The sequence below is a fragment of the Sus scrofa genome, chromosome 11 (assembly GCF_000003025.6).
Source record: "Sus scrofa isolate TJ Tabasco breed Duroc chromosome 11, Sscrofa11.1, whole genome shotgun sequence".
NCBI lineage: Eukaryota > Metazoa > Chordata > Mammalia > Artiodactyla > Suidae > Sus > Sus scrofa.
Genome location: NC_010453.5, coordinates 66,625,830 through 66,641,655, shown reverse-complemented (window position 1 = coordinate 66,641,655; position 15,826 = coordinate 66,625,830). Strand labels below are relative to the sequence as shown.

General features: G+C 40.8%; 1 protein-coding gene across 21 annotated transcripts in view; it reads right to left on the bottom strand.

The window, feature by feature from the left end:
- Positions 3 to 15,826, bottom strand: part of MBNL2 (muscleblind like splicing regulator 2) — a 159,731-nt gene continuing 143,907 nt past the window's right edge. For 18 of the 21 annotated variants that reach the window (XM_021065800.1, XM_021065815.1, XM_021065796.1 and 15 more), the window contains one exon: positions 3 to 2,762. In XM_021065800.1, coding sequence (XP_020921459.1) covers positions 2,748 to 2,762 — 15 coding nt within the window. In that variant the 3' untranslated portion in view covers positions 3 to 2,747. The remainder of the gene's footprint in view (positions 2,763 to 15,826) is intronic. The other 3 variants (XM_021065813.1, XM_021065814.1, XM_021065812.1) reach the window with 2 other exon arrangements.

The window sequence follows — 15,826 nt, the reverse complement described above, 5'->3', positions numbered from 1 at the left end:
AATCCTTTTAAATGCTTCTTTTATTTCATTGGTTGTACATTGGGTGAGTGAACTATTACAACCAAAACAGAATTGATACAAATTAGACTCCTGTTTACACTGTAAGGTAATGAATGAAGGAATTCTTTAAGTGTTACAGAAAGATTTAGTAGAAATGTTACCAGTGGTATGGCTCAAAGAATATTTCGGTGAAGTGCTGTTATATCCTGAAAACCAAGAGTGAAATGCAGTCCCGTACAAGTGGCGAGTTCATCTCTTAACTACAGTATTGGTTGAATTGCTATCTTCATGTCTGGGATATTGGTGATTTTGTTTTTGTAATTAAACAAAGCATTTAAGATTTATTCATCATAGTCAGACTTCTGAATATAAACAAACTTTTGGCAAATAATATTTATACAGAAAAATAGTTTTAGATCCTCTCAAATCCCAGAATTATTCTATAAAATTACATTATAAATAAATAAAAAGCAAAATCTGTTGTACATATATTTGTACATCTATGCATTTGCCTTGCCTCCTCCTTATTGTAAATGACATATTTATGACTCTTTGCATATTATAATCACAATTCTGGAAAATGGATATCATAGTAAAAATACAGTCTTCTATATTTGCTTGGGGGTACAGGTGATGTTTTTGATGCTCCATTATTAAAGGGCTGAAAGTAGTTGTGTGCTAATAATTTTTAAAATCAAAATCATGAAGCAAAAGAAAAAAAGAGACAATGTTACAACAATTAGTCTACAAAAATATTTCAGGGATTCCCATAATTTACCTTTTAGTAATGTATACTCTGTTTTCAATGAGTTTGAGTTAACAAAGAAAAAAAGAAAAAAAGGTTGCATGTTTTAGGCAAGTTGTAGCATAACTACATTGTTATAGTTGAGAAAGTTACAAATATCAATAATACATAAAGATGAAACTACCAAAGAAATACAAGTTAGATACTTTTCCACAAATTAAAACAAATGTAAAGATACAAGCACTATGTAAGATTACACTCAGAATGTGATTTTCTTTTGGTAGAGTTATCAAACCTATGATATAAGTCGTCATTAGACTTTGACCAACATTAATTAAAATGGCAGATTGCTTTTTTCCTCAAACAAAAATGATATGGTTGGTGCATGTAGTTTTAAGAACAGGCGATGATGCCAAAATTTAAAATATTTTACATTCAATCTCAAAAGTCAAAATACTTCAATCACTAATATGTTCACAAAGAAAATGGATGTTTTAAACAATTACACATAATAGTCATTTATAACAGCTGTTTTGTTTTTAAACAATAATTTAAAAACTATGTAGGTACTGTATAGGCTATGTGCAACATATAAAATGTGAAATATGAAATATTTGGTACGATAGTGCTTAAAATAAACTTTAAAACAAACTTTCTGAACAAAATTTAATTGTATCGCTATTACCTTGAAGATCAACCAAGTATTTAAAAAAGTAAACAACATTAAAATATGTTTCATCCATATATAGTATATATATGTATGTGTATATATAATATGTATGTACTTGTATTAAAGTTTTTTATACTTTTGAGACATAAAATATGCTGTAAGGTGAAAGAATTAAAAGAACTATTTTTTTTCCATGCTGTAGTCAGTTACAACCCTTTAATCCAACTTTTGAAATGCAAAACAGTGATGGATTTTTTTTAAAGTGAAACTATCTACTTTTTGCTTACATAGTAATTTAGATTAAAGTCACAGTCAAATTTTCAGTGACTAAACTCAAACTTACTTAAATTAGAATATTATACAGATCTCCTCACCTACAGCTTCCTTGTTTGACTAGGTTTTTAGTTTAGAAGCGTTATTATTCTGTAACAGGCAACCGGATAGTGAATTTGAAAGACTAATCCCTTTGATTAGACTGTTGGCATGGGCCTCTCATTCTTGTCAAGCTGGATGAAGTCTGGCAAAATCTAGGCACTTCTACAAAGTCTCTCTTATAAAACAACTTTAAAAATATACTTGTAAAATAATACCTTCAAGACTTTGTTTGGTGGGGTATGAAGCTCATACCGTGCAAAGTTTCTTTTTCAATCTACTTAATGTTATTCTAGAATCACATGATTCAATGCGGCATCTCCAGGCAAACCAAACACCACACTTTGATGTGTCCCCAGTACTTGTGCTTGAATTTCCATTCCGATTTTAGACCTGCAGGGCAGGTCATGGTTTTACTTCACTTCTCATCTTTGCTGCAGCATTCGTGTTGTCAAGAAGTGAAACACAGCTTTGATCCAGTGGGTAAATGAAATGACAGTAATTGAAGTTAGACTCGAACCTGCCCTTGGAGTAGGTTGTTTAAACTAATGCTAACTGTTTTATTGCTAACTTGGAAATATTCTCAGTCGAAATGAGTAAATTGGTTGGACTTTCTGCCTCGGCTATAGTTATGGAGATAAGACAATATTCCTAGGACAGAAACTATGTTTAGAAACCCTTTAAAAGTCAACTTTATCCTTTATGTCTTTAAACATCACAGCTGGTCTCAGGTAGTTAACTATCTTAGGTTGGAGTATACTAAGCATACCGTATTTAATACTCATATATGATATAGCAGCACTAGCTTCTTAGAGTTGTGGTCTGTCCAGAAGAACTACATCTTTATTTAGCATGCAGTTTGTGGCAATTCTATTGAGGAGGAAACAGGATAGTATGTACAGTAACAATGTTTAGTTATTCTCAATGCAGATTCTTGGCATTCCATTCCGTTTCTGCTGATTATTTCAGAATGATCTGTTAGAGAAAAAGACAAGCGGGATTTAGACGTCCTTCTGTGAGGGAAAACAGCGAGTTTAAGTTTTACTCTTTGAAAACAGACAGTTGAAAATAGGGACTTCTGCCCTTTCCCGTCATTTTGATGCCGCTACAATTCTGTGCAATCCCCACCCTTCATGCTGAAAAATTTCACACTGAAGCCCGGCTGCTCTGCGGCCACTCTAAATAGTGATCAAAGGCACAGTGTTTTTTGTAAAACTGTGACTGCGCATGTGTGGGCATGCAGTGTGGTTAGACCTTCATCTCCTAATTTTTAGTTCTGGCTTCACATCTCTTTATAATACATTCAATCAGTCATTCAATTAATGTTTGCTAATGTGATCAGGAAGTCGAATCAAAGAATTAGTTCGTGTGTGAAAGGTTATCTGTAAAGATTAATATAACTATTTTAAAGTGCGTAACAAATTAAGTATAATTTGTCTACTACCTTGCATTTATAATTCAAAGAGGGGTTCCCATCAAAAGTACTTTTGCTCCCAAGCTACAGTAACACCTAGTTTCAAATTCAGGGATTAAGTGGCTCATATTAAAGAAAAAAGGAATAACATTCTAATAAGGCAGTTCAAACAGTCTGAATAATGCCAAAAGCAAAGATAAAACTAAATTCTCAAGTGCAAACCGGGGTCCCTGGAGTTTGATCTAAGGTTAAATCCAACTCCACAACTTTACAAAGGACAGGGCGTGTGCCCCGTGTGACCTGATCCTCTACATGTCAGCTTAAAAGCCAAGCTTCTGACGCATTCCAACAAAAACATTTATTCTTTGTGTAATGCTTTGACCAAACTGTGCAATCCATAAACAAACATTTTGTTTATTAAACAGTCAAGCGTCTTTGTTTAGGAAATAACCAGTAAAAATTCTTTAGGGTCACATCAGCTAATATTCCTACACACTGGGATCCAATTCCCAATAAAAGCCTCATTCTGCAAGTGTAATTTCTTATCCATTATGTTCAAATTGATACATGTGACTTTTTAAGTGGGAATTTTTGCAGTTTACATAAAATAGTTTTAGTAATACAGTTAAATAATTTCTCTCGTGAAATGAGTATCCTTTATTTTACTGCAACATAGAGATGTGTATGGAATTGATTAAAACAGAGGAAAAAATTATATATGTTATATGTATACACTAAATGGAAACTCAAAAACTTTGGATAACATCATCCCTTGTTTTCCAAAAAGCCCTAGGATTTAAAATCAATTAGGGAAAAAATATTTCACGTACTGATATATATACTAATGAGATATAATGATCTATATGTAAATATTATCATAGTATCTTTGAATAGTCATTGCAAATAGCTAATATTCAAATTATTCAGATGGTTATATTACAACTTCACTTTTAGATTTAGATATTTTATTATTAAATAGGAATTATTCTAGTTTATCCCTTAGCTTCAATCCCGTCTGTATGGTTTGCAAATAAGAATGGGCCCCAGGAGATCAAATCATGTCCTGATTTTCTTTTTTCTTTCTTTTTACTTCAGCAAAAGTCTTCTCTAAAACGTTTACGGAAAACAAATTTGCACTTTCTTAAACTGCTATATAACAACATATTCTTTAGAATATATTCACATTCTTGCTTATTAACTGAAGTGAAAATGCCATATAGAATGAAATGCCTACCACCTGGAAAGAAAAAGTATCCTACAGACAGCCCAGCAATGGGCAAATCTGTATTCTATCACAGAAACTATTATAACAATGCTGTGGACTTGAGTTTGACAAACAGACATGTATGACCACCCGGCTTTAACTGAGCCATAAACCAGCCTTGAAGTTAACTAACAGCATTAACTGGGCTCAGCCCTACTGCTCTTCCCGCTGCCCAGGCTGCGCACAACCCATTTATACGGATAAAGACATATAAGAAGCACCTCTAGTACCCTCAGACTCTCAGCTATACTGCTACCTGGCATGTAGGCCAGAAAGTCCTGGCCATACCCTGGCCTATGACTCGGGCTATCCTGAAGACTGCCTGTGTGCTGTTAAAAACTGAATTACATTCCCAGCAGCTGTGAGCTTCAGGAGCCTCAAGAGATTTGACTTTAGAAGGTAGGAAAGCTTTGGGTGTTTCTTTTTTTTTTTTTTTTTTTTTTGTGGTAGCATTTTTCTCAAAAATACCGTTTGAGTATTAATTTTTTTCCCCAGAGAAATGCAGCTTATTGGCATAGTCTGAATTAAATGTACTCTGGAGTGAAACACATTTTGGAAACACGGACAGACCAGAAATCCAGACGAGGACTAGTTACCAACCGAGTGCCTCTTATTTAACTACTGCCTATTTGCTTGCTGCTTCTGATATTAGAAACAAATGACATTACAGGTCTCAGGGCCCGGGGCGGGGCGGGGCGGGCAGTTTCCTGCAGGAAGGATGCTTGTGAGGGAAGGGGAGGGCCAGGTGTGCGTGTGTTGAGCGGGAAGAGTGTGGAGAGGCAGTTTTGAGGTTAAATAGGGATCTTCTGTCTCGTTATTAACATGGCTTTTCTTTAGTCAGACTTATATTTTTGATTCACACCAAAACCCGTAACTTAAAATAAGATGCACAGGTAATTTTGTGTTACTCTGCTGCCTCTCCTTGGCGATTCTCCTCCACACCAATTCAGTGTGAACATATAAAATGTGTTCTAGATATGAAAACCTCTTTAGTCGCCATTGGTAATTCAATGGTCAGGAGGGCCAAAAGCTTCAGAAGTGCCTGAATATGTCGATATGGGTACAAAACATACATTCCTGAAAGAGCAGGCTTGTGTGGCCCTGGTAATGGGCTCTGAATCTGATATTGACAAGTTGTAATTCCGAGCTGGTCCATTTTAAAGACATGGTTGGGGAAACCACAGTTCACCAAAGTGACCTCGACAGACTGGGTGTCAGGGACATCCTTCTCACCCTGCATGGGTCAAAACTGAGGCTGATGTCCAAAGCTTCTTCCTCAACCTCCAGGCACTGCAGCCCATGCTTTCTTTGGAAAGGGCAATTGAAAACTCTCCTGGAGGGAGTTCCCATTGTGGCTTAGTGGTTAATGAACCCTACTAATATCCCTGAGGACTCAGGTTCGATCCCTGGCCTGGCTCAGTGGGTTAAGGATCTGGCATTGCCGTGAGCTCTGGTGTAGGTTGCAGATGTGGCTTGGATCCTGCATTGCTATGACTGTGGTGTAGGCCGGTGGCTACAGCTCTGACTGGACCCTAGCCTGGGAACCTCCATAGGCTGCGGTTGCTGCCCTAGGAAGACAAAAGACCAAAACAAAAACAAAAACAACTCTCCTGGGGTCTGCCAGCATATGTATAAGTCAGAAATAGCTACTACACCGGGCCCCCTAAAAGTTCCTTCCTGAAACATCATTGCCTTTATTTTACTTTAGTTTAATTTATCTATTTTTAACTTAGGGCCGCACTCACAGCATATGGAGATTCCCAGGCTAGGGGTCGAGTCAGAGCTACAGCTGCCAGCCTACACCACACCCACAGCAACAGCAGATCCAAGCCGCGCCTGTGGCCTACACCACAGCTCATGGCCACACTGGATCCTTAACCCACTGAGGGAGGCCAGGGATTGAATCTGCAACCTCATGGATACTAGCTGGGTTCTTTACTGCTGAGCCACAATGGGAACTCCTTTGTTCCAATTCTAATAGATACTCTCCTGATTTTCCAGCAGGTGCTGAGAAACTTTTATCAGAGCCTTAAGAGCTAGGTCAGCATTGCGAGTCATATTTTACAGACCTGGAAAAGACAGCATGGACAGTTTTAGTTGGCTTGCCCAATGTACCAAGTACTTGTGCCCAGCAGCATGAGCTTAGAGATGGAGCTCACTCTGCTCGCATGGCACATGCCCCTCCAGGGAGCAGTGATGATCTGCAGTGGGGCCAGGGGCTTCCAGAGAGCAGGTCTGTGCCTCCTGTGGTGCCTGTGGAGGCCAGTGCTCAGAAACCTCCTGGGAGCTCGGGAATCAGGGAAAGCAGAGGCCATGGGGGTGAGGCTTAGAGCAAAGAGAGCCTGGAGTACGGGACAGGAAGTAGCAGGGACCATCTATAGGAACCAGAGGTGTAGAAATGGCAGGTGGATTTGTGGGCTTCTGGGCCCTGCCTCTCCCCAACTGCTGCCACCGGCCACCGCCGCTTCCCTGCCTAGGTGATCACATCCCACCCTAGGCTGCCTCCAGATGGATGCTGCAAACACGTCTGCTTATAGCTACAGAAGCGCTCACCCAATCACAGCGCTACCGCTTCAGCTTCTAAGGAGCCCTGGCAAAAGCTATATGATAGGAAAGAAACGGAGCCTATTGAAAGAGTCATATTTCTGTTTATCTGTCTGATAAACTAGTCCCTCAAATGAGCATTATTTTATATAACACAATCATGATGAAGGAGATTAAATTATTAAAATAAGATTCTAGCTAATCTTTTATGATAAATCAAAATCTTGAACTGAAAACATTATTTTTGATTCTTTTTTCCACTAAAAGAACACACACAAATGAGAATAGCTGATGCCCACAAAAATTGGTGATTGTATTTTTGAAACAAAGACACACCTGGCCAAATCATGACTGCATTCGTAAATCTTCAGTGGACCCTCTAGTGGCAACAAGAGTACCTGTGATGCAAAATTATCAGTTGACTGCAACAGAGGCTACTTATCCACGAGCATTTCCTGAGGGTGGCTGGATTTAAGAATTGTAACGACTGTGCCTAATCCACATCCTTAAATCACGTCTATGTGAGCCCAGTACACAACTAGTCTCATCTTTATCTACTGAAGACAAAATATGAAAGGCCCCAAAGAACACCAAATGGGTTGTCTCCACACCAGATATGTTATAAGCAGCCACTGAATAATCCCTGCATCCCCAGCAAAGTTCCTACCATTGACTCAGTGCAGTGGCAGTCAAGCTCGTTACAAAGAGGACTGGGTCAGGCACTGCCTGGATAATAAGGCTCCTGGGGCCAGGCAGGAAAAGTGCCTAAGGGAATGGGTCAGTTGGAAGGTTGGCAATAGAAGGGCCTGTGCCTGGAAGAGATGGAGCAGCAGCTACCCAGCCGCAGCCAAAGGTCACCCGCAGACATCTGCACTCTGTATTGCCTGACCTTTCAGTGGCCGAAGAAGCTGGAAATTCAGCCACTGATTGACATGACTGCAAACTCTTGATGGGTCAAATACATCTTTGGGCTGAATTCAGCTATGAGCTGCCACTCTGTGTTCTCCTGGAGCCTTACTTTCTTGGAGGAGAGAGCCTCTGAGCCTGGATTGCTAGTTTCCTGAGCCAAGCAGCCGCCAAGTCCGTAGGCATCATCCAGGAGAGCAGCAGCGGTGAGGATGGGCAGATCAAGAGAGGAGGTCTAACAGGGAGTTAGCCTGCAACTGTTCAGACGTCTGGCTTTCACCCAGAGGAACAGGGCACTTGCCTCACAGGTGTCCTCTACCCAAGAAGACATTACTGCCCCGCCCTTCACTGATTGACCTGTCATGACATATACATGTTGCCTTGTCTTCTCCAAGGTGATGATGGATTCAGACTGAGCCATCCATATGCCTTTACCTTTGGTGTGCACCTGGAAAAGACCTGACCAGAGTGTGGAAGCACAATAGTCCACGCAGAGGCTGAAACACGGAACTTGAAAGCATGAGTACCACGAACCCAACAGCTGAACTAACTAGCCTTCACTCAAGAGGGTGCAAAGAAGACAAATCAATGTATGATTCCCCAGGGCTTCGGCGGTATCAAATATCAATACCTACTGAGTTTTCTACCTTGTGGTTGATCTCCAGGAAATGTGCATATAAATAATTTGGGAGATTGTGAGCTTCTAGAGGACTTCTAGACATGTTCACACTTCTCACATAAATGGTTCACTGTAGACATTCAGAGGTGTCAGATGAGTTATCTTTTAAAACGTTAGCTCAATATTAGATTCAGTAAGAATCCTTACTGTTTGGCTGAACTGATAGGCAGAAACATTTCAGTGAAAGGACCAACTGCTTCTATGAATCCACACCACGAAATAATTAGAAAAGAGGAATAATGGCTGAGTTAAATCCTCCTGTGAATCACCACCCAGTGCTACCTTGCAATGTTGAGTTTGGAGAGGCAGATAAAATATACTGATCAAGGGTTGGCGTGGCCTTGCTGAAATCTGGAGGCATCAATGGATCTGGGTACCACTAGCACCAGCGCTCAAGCGGACATGTCCCAGCAAGGCTGCTGCATTAGCTGGGTCCACAGCACAACTGAGCTTCCTAAGGACAGGGGCAATGTCTCAGTCCTCCTTAGATCCCTGGTAACAAGGAATGGGCTGGGCACACAGGAGGCACTTACTTACTATCGGTTGCGTGGATGGGGGAATAAGAATTCACCGAGGACGTAATGCCACGGTGCTGGTATCTACAGGAGACCCAGAGACGCCTCACACGTGGCAGGCAGCAAAGGAGGCAGCAAAAGAACCTCTGGCACAGCATATCGCTCTTACCCTGTCAGTGAAGTTAGGGATTCAGGAATATCCAAGAAAAAGAAACTCTCCTCCCACCCCACCCCATGTTCTACATCAATAAAAGAAGAACTATTCCAGGCTGGGGGCAGAATCACCCAGAGGATGGAAACAGGGCGGATCAACAAAAATGCCACCTGAAGCAAACGCCTAGATCTGGTAGATTTCTGAGAAATCTTTCCCCATGGTCACAAGGCCTTCTTTCCTCAGAATCTCACCCAGAAAGGATATGTCACTATTTCCTTCAACGAAACTTAGCATTAATTAAAAAAGAGAACTGAAGGTTTTCCTAAAAATTTGGCCAAGCTGAGGCGGCCTGCCTGCCGCTCGCCATCCCAGTGCCTTTTTCCTCTTACTCCGCCCCACGCGGTCCTCTCCACTGTCCCCGCCACATCCCTCCCCTCCAGCCTCCGCACTGTTCGGTATTCTCTCCACCTCCATCTTCTCCAGGGCAGCCTCGACGGTCTGAGGTTCCCTGATTCTGCCTGAGAAGTGACTTGTGAGCTCTTCTGGTTGAAGCCAACGATACAAAGCAGACAGACATGTGTACCTTTTGGGCTGCCAAAGAATTCTGTGCTTAATCGTAGCACGGATTACTGTGGACCACTATACGAGGAATTACCAAAGGCAAAGGCAAATCCCTTTGGTCTCTTAGTGAACATACGCTATCGGAGTAATTCTCTCCGTATCTCTTAATGAATGAACACTTTCAAGAACTCTGGCCTGTTCCATCACTATCTGCACATTCAGTTATAGAAAAAGTTCGAAGATAATTAGTGGTACATGAGAAGACACTTCGTAAAACAATCCATTCATCTTTGGAGGGGAATGTTTTTCTGGGGGAGGGCAGTGTCTTTTACCATCTTTGCTTTGTTTTCCAAATGGATTTTTACTTATACAGAAAAGAGATATTTTAGGGTTGTGGGAGAAAATTCTCAAGTTCTCTGACAATGAGTTTTACTCTTGAGAAGGGCAATCTGATGTGGCCACAATATTTAGCAGAATCTGGGGAGAAGTTTAGTCAGGATTACTGCTTTGCCCTCTGTCATAAATAGAAAGTTTACATGGAAAGCCTAATTCCTCTGTTTTTTTTTTTTTTTTTAAAGTTATGACTGCACACCAGATCCTCGCCCTCTGCACAGGGCTGGGGATAGAACCTGCACCTCCGCAGTGAGTTGAGCTGCTGCAGTCAGATTAACCCACTGGGAACTCCTAATTCCTCTATTTTCAATGATGTTTTTGTTAATGACTCACATCTGTCTAATATTTTCCATTCTGGTATCCAGACAAAAAGATTTTTCAATATACTTTCTAATATGTGAAAAATATCATTTAAAATATTAATAATTGTGTTTTCGCATGAAAGGCAGTAATATCGGCTTCACCGAAGACTATCGACCAGGGTCCACATTGACAATATGTATTATCTGGACAGAATATATAGACAGGAATTCTTGACTTCAGTAGGATTCCACTCTTTCCATGAGTCCCTGGCACATGGAAAAATCTAGACTCTTGTGAGTATTACAGTGATGCTTGGATCATAAGCCCTTCTCCACACCAGACCCAGCTGCAATCAACCCACTTCCTTCGGGGAATTCGGAGGATCGCTCTGGTCGCTTCCATGGTAAGAGGGGAATCGAGTCCTCAGATCACCTACAAATCCATACATCCCCCGAGGGTGACCTAACGCTATACAGGAGGAGGGAGGTAAAGGCACTTGAGAGGAGACGTGTTATTCCTCATGCTTCGCCCTGATGCTGCAGGAGTGTTGAAAAGAAAATTGCACTCAGGAGTCTGAAGTGCTTGTTCAGGAAAAGGGGGTCTGTGTGCCCAGGTTTGCTCTGCGGGTGCCAGAGAAGGTCAAAACAAAACAAAAAAATGTTGGATTGGAAGGGCCACACAACAGCCAGAAAAAAAGGGACGTTGGCCACTGAAGCAGCCCATCCAAGGAAAATGAGAAAGAGGGTGTTGTGAACACAGGTGGTGGCCACCCAGGACCCGGCTGCGGCTTTTATCTTCCTGTTCATCACCTGGCCTTCGTGGCTCCAGGCCACACATCCCATTCCTACTCCATACGCCTTCCCCCCTTCCCCAGCAAACGTTCCAATCACGGAACTAATCATGGGCTATGGTTCCTCTGGCCTCAGCAGGTGGAGAAGGTGAAGGACTTCTCTCTTACACGCTGTCTGCCGCATGGGTTAAGCAGATGCCTTGGGCATCTTTCTTGGATCTGAGAGATACAGAAATATCCATCGACATGGGATTTAGCTTCTTCCATGCTGTTAGCGCAATATTACTACTCTTGAGAAATGTCATGAGTTAAACAGACAAATGTGGACCAGTCTGGGGACCTAGCCATCAAGTTCATCACTGTTTCTACAGAAAAATTACTTGAGTTTCAAACCAAGTGACAAAGGGAATTCTGAACAAACACTTTAAAAATTAGGGACTGTATGCCTATCGAGGAAAGATAAATTCCTCTACTATCTCAAGAAATAATACATAACAACTAGACCATACTATTTTAAAAATACTCTAAGATGTTATAGAATAGGTAATAAAATAGTTCTAAAAATATTGTATTTAGAATGTATACAGTGACGTGTGAAGCCTGTGAGGCCCTCTGGGAGAGTGTTTCACTGAAGGTGACCTCTGGCCATGAAGGCAGGATCTAAGAAAACTCTTTTATACCTTTAAGAAACAGTTTATGCAGCAACCGAAATGAAATTTCAAAAGCATTTACTTAAACCTGTTCTTTTCAATATGGGGTTTTGTGCCCAGTAATAAATTGAAGAATGAGGCCAAGACAAATCACAGAAACAAGCTCCTGCTGGATTCAACATTAAGCCCCTGATCCTGCTCAAGGCCCTGCTTTTATAGCCACTACCATTATGTTAGACTCAGAATCCTGGGCACAATTTGGCCGCGGTATTCACTCTAACAGTGGAGCAGCATGTATAATTCAGTCTGCTGAGAACTGGCTTTTAAGACACTAAAGGCAGAGAAGGAACCAAACTCTGGGATTCAGCAAGAAGAACGACGGGATTACTGTTATGTGCAGGACGGTGTGCTCTCATCATTCTCACGCATTTCTCCAACGGAAGGATGACACTGCCCACCTAACAAAATTCCCAGAGTAATTATTTTGTTTTGTTTTCTCCCTTTTTAGTTCTGTGCCCGTGTGCCTGTGTATGTGTGTCCAAGAGACAGAAAGAGAGGTTAACGAAACCACTCCATGTGTGTAAAATAATGGTGCAAAGGAAAAATCAAAAAGAGAGATCAGGAGAGGAGTTTCAGGAGGCTTGTTTGTGCCACCAGCCAGCTCTGTGCCCCCTCTGAGCCTGTTTCTCACTCTCCTTGTACCACACTGGCACCTCTGCAGTGGTGGGTAGTTAATCGGGTGGCCATCTGTCCTCCCTGATAGCTCCTCAGAAAGTGCCAGAAATATCCTGTTCTAATAGATGGCAAAAGGGAAACCAAAGGAAGAAAATGTACAGAGAAAGCTCCCGCCTTCTCTCTTCTTCATCACTAACGGGCCTCCCTCAGAGCCCGGCGCTTAGGCTCATTCGTTCAGCCTCTCTTTGAGGGGATCTTTATTATACGATACTTACTTCAATCGTAATTGTTTACCTGTTGGTTTATTGCCTATTCCCCCCGACAGTGTAAGACCGGTGAGAAAGGCGCTGTTTTACTCATTGCTGTGTTCCCGGAATTCTGAATTTGACATGACACAAAGTGGGCTCTTAATCAACACTTGTTGAGAAAAAGTATGAAGATGTGTTGCACTGAGTTAACAGTGGACTTTTGTTGAGGCCTGAGAATAGACCCAGCCTTTTTTTTTTTTTTTTTTTTGGCCGCACCTGAGGCATGTGGAAGTTTCTGGGCCAGGGATCGAACCTGCACTGCAGTCGCAACCCATACCACAGCGGTGGCAATGCTGGACCCTTAACCCCCTGCACCACGTGGGAACTTTCTAGACCCAGCTTCTAACATGCATGGTTCACTGAGGAAGAATCTGCCTTTGCACTCAGCTTCCTGTTTTATGAAAACTGAGCTCAAAGGAAAACACAGCACAATAAAGCATTTTTTAATGTGAAAAGAATAATTTTATACTATAGTTTAATGAAACAAAACCTAAGTACAATTAGACATTTCTTTCCAGCCCTAATCCTTTCTTTGGAGAAATGTCTATTCAGATCCTTTGCCAAATTTAAAATATTGTGGTAAAATACACAGAGCACAACAGTTTCCGTTTTAATCATGTTTCAGTGCACAGTTCTGAGTCAAGTGCACTGAGACCGTTGTGCAACCATCACCACCATCCGTCTCCGGAACTTTTCATCATTCCAAACTGAAACTCCGTGCCCATTAAATAACTCGCTATTCTCCTTTATGGCCAACACTTAACCCTATCTTCCTTCTTTTCCTCTAGTCTTGCTTTTCATCCTCCCCATTTTTGGGTTCAAAATGGAATCTTTCTGTTTGCATCCCAGAACCATCATTAAATTCCTCAGCTTACTTTGGAACTTATCTCTGTGGTTGTATCTACAACTAACTTAACCTCTGGTCACTTCCTTCACCATTGCCTCCTCCGGCCTAAACATGCATTCTCAAGTTGTGATGCTCATTTAACCTGAGATTTATGTGAAGGTAAGGTTCTAAGGAAACCAGGGAAAAACTGGTAAAGGTTCTTTCAACCTAAAGTCAGCAGAAGGAAGGGAATCATGAAGCTCAGAAAGGAAATCAATAAAATAGGGATTAAAAAAATAGAAAAAAGTTAATAAAACCCAGAGCTGGTTCTCTGAAAGGGTAAACAAAATCGACAGACTCTGGCCAGACTCACCAAGAAGAAGAGAGAGAAAGAACCCAAATAAAATAAGAAATGAAAAAGGAGAAATCGCAGTGGTCAACTAAACAGACCAATCGCTAGAAACGAAAATGAAAACATAATAAAAACACTCCTACAAACAAAAGTCCAAGACCAGATGGCTTCACAGGTGAATTCCACCAAACATCCAAAGAAGAACTTATATCCATCCTTCTTAAACTTTTCAAAAGGTTGAGGAAGAAGGAACACTCCCAAAGACATTCTATGAAGCCACCAGCATCCTAATACCAAACCCAGACAAAGATACCACCAAAAAAGAAAATTAGAGGCCAATATCTTTGATGAAAATAGACAGAAAAATTCTCAACAAAATTTTAGCCGACCAAATCCAACAACACATAAACAAGATGATACATCTCTCTTTTAAAATTACTGGGGTTTTTTGTTTGTTTGTTTGTTTGTTTTTGTTTTGTTTTTTAGATGAAAGTCCTGGATAAAAGGACCCCTCCTGGTATACTTTTTTAACAGAAGTTCTTTGCCATTTTCCACCCTGGGAAGGGTGAGAGGGTGGCCTTCTCCATCTGCTTTGTAGCTCATTTCCTGGACTGAAATTTGATTTCCCTGGTTGGTCTCATCAACTAACCATATGTTCAGACCATTTCTGAAACTGAACTTGGAGTTTAAAAAGGTTTGCTTCTACTGGAACTTTCTTCTTACATGGTGTTAAACTTTAACAACAGTTAAACTCAGTAGTTAGAAGTTTTCAAGGAAGCCATATAAAGAGTTTCATCCCAAGCCTACACGGCCCACAAGTTCCAGTCTAAATTCAAGTATGGCGGAGACACAAGAGAACAGGATTTGGAGGCTGGCAAGCCTGTTTTAAAACTGTCCAGCCACTTCCAACCTGTTTGAATCTTGAGCACATTATTCTTTAAAATTAGCTCTCCTCTGGAAGAATGGATAAAAACACTTCACAGTGCTCTGTTGAGTACTGAATGAAATAATGCATATGAATATCGAATATGTAATAGTGATTTTTGATAAATGTTGGTTCCCTTCCCTTAGTTTAAGATTCATAATTCTAAATAAAATTTGGTTTCAGCATCTATTTAAATAGGCAATAATAGTATGCACTTAAATATCATATAATCTGTATGACACTCCATGTATGGTGGTGATAAACTTGATTTTGAAGAGATTAAGATTCTCTAAAATGTCAAATACTTCTCTTTCTGCATATGTCTATCTTGGCCGGTCACTGATAACTAAAGAAATATAGGCTGGATTTCTCTGCTATTTATGAAAGTCTTGACTGCCATTCATATTAATCATTTTTCAAACTAAAGCCTTGTATGATAAAAGCATCAACAGCCAGTAGCATACAATGATCAGTGTCTCCTGCAATAGGAAGTTCTATTCTATGAGAGGCAGAATCTCTCACTCTTTAAATTTAGATCCAGCTCAAACCCAGCGTCTAGGCCTCATAGGTGTGTCACCATGGCTGATTCAACATCTCTCATTCCTCGTACTCCTCGTCTCTGTACTGGGACTCAGATGTGGTCCCTAACTCATAAGTTACTGTGAGTCTTCGATAAAGCGATTAACGAGTACCTGCTGCTAATAAGCACATAATGCTACTGTTATCACACGGTAATATTTCACCTACTTTAATTTCCTAGGCAAAGCCACAAAACATGAA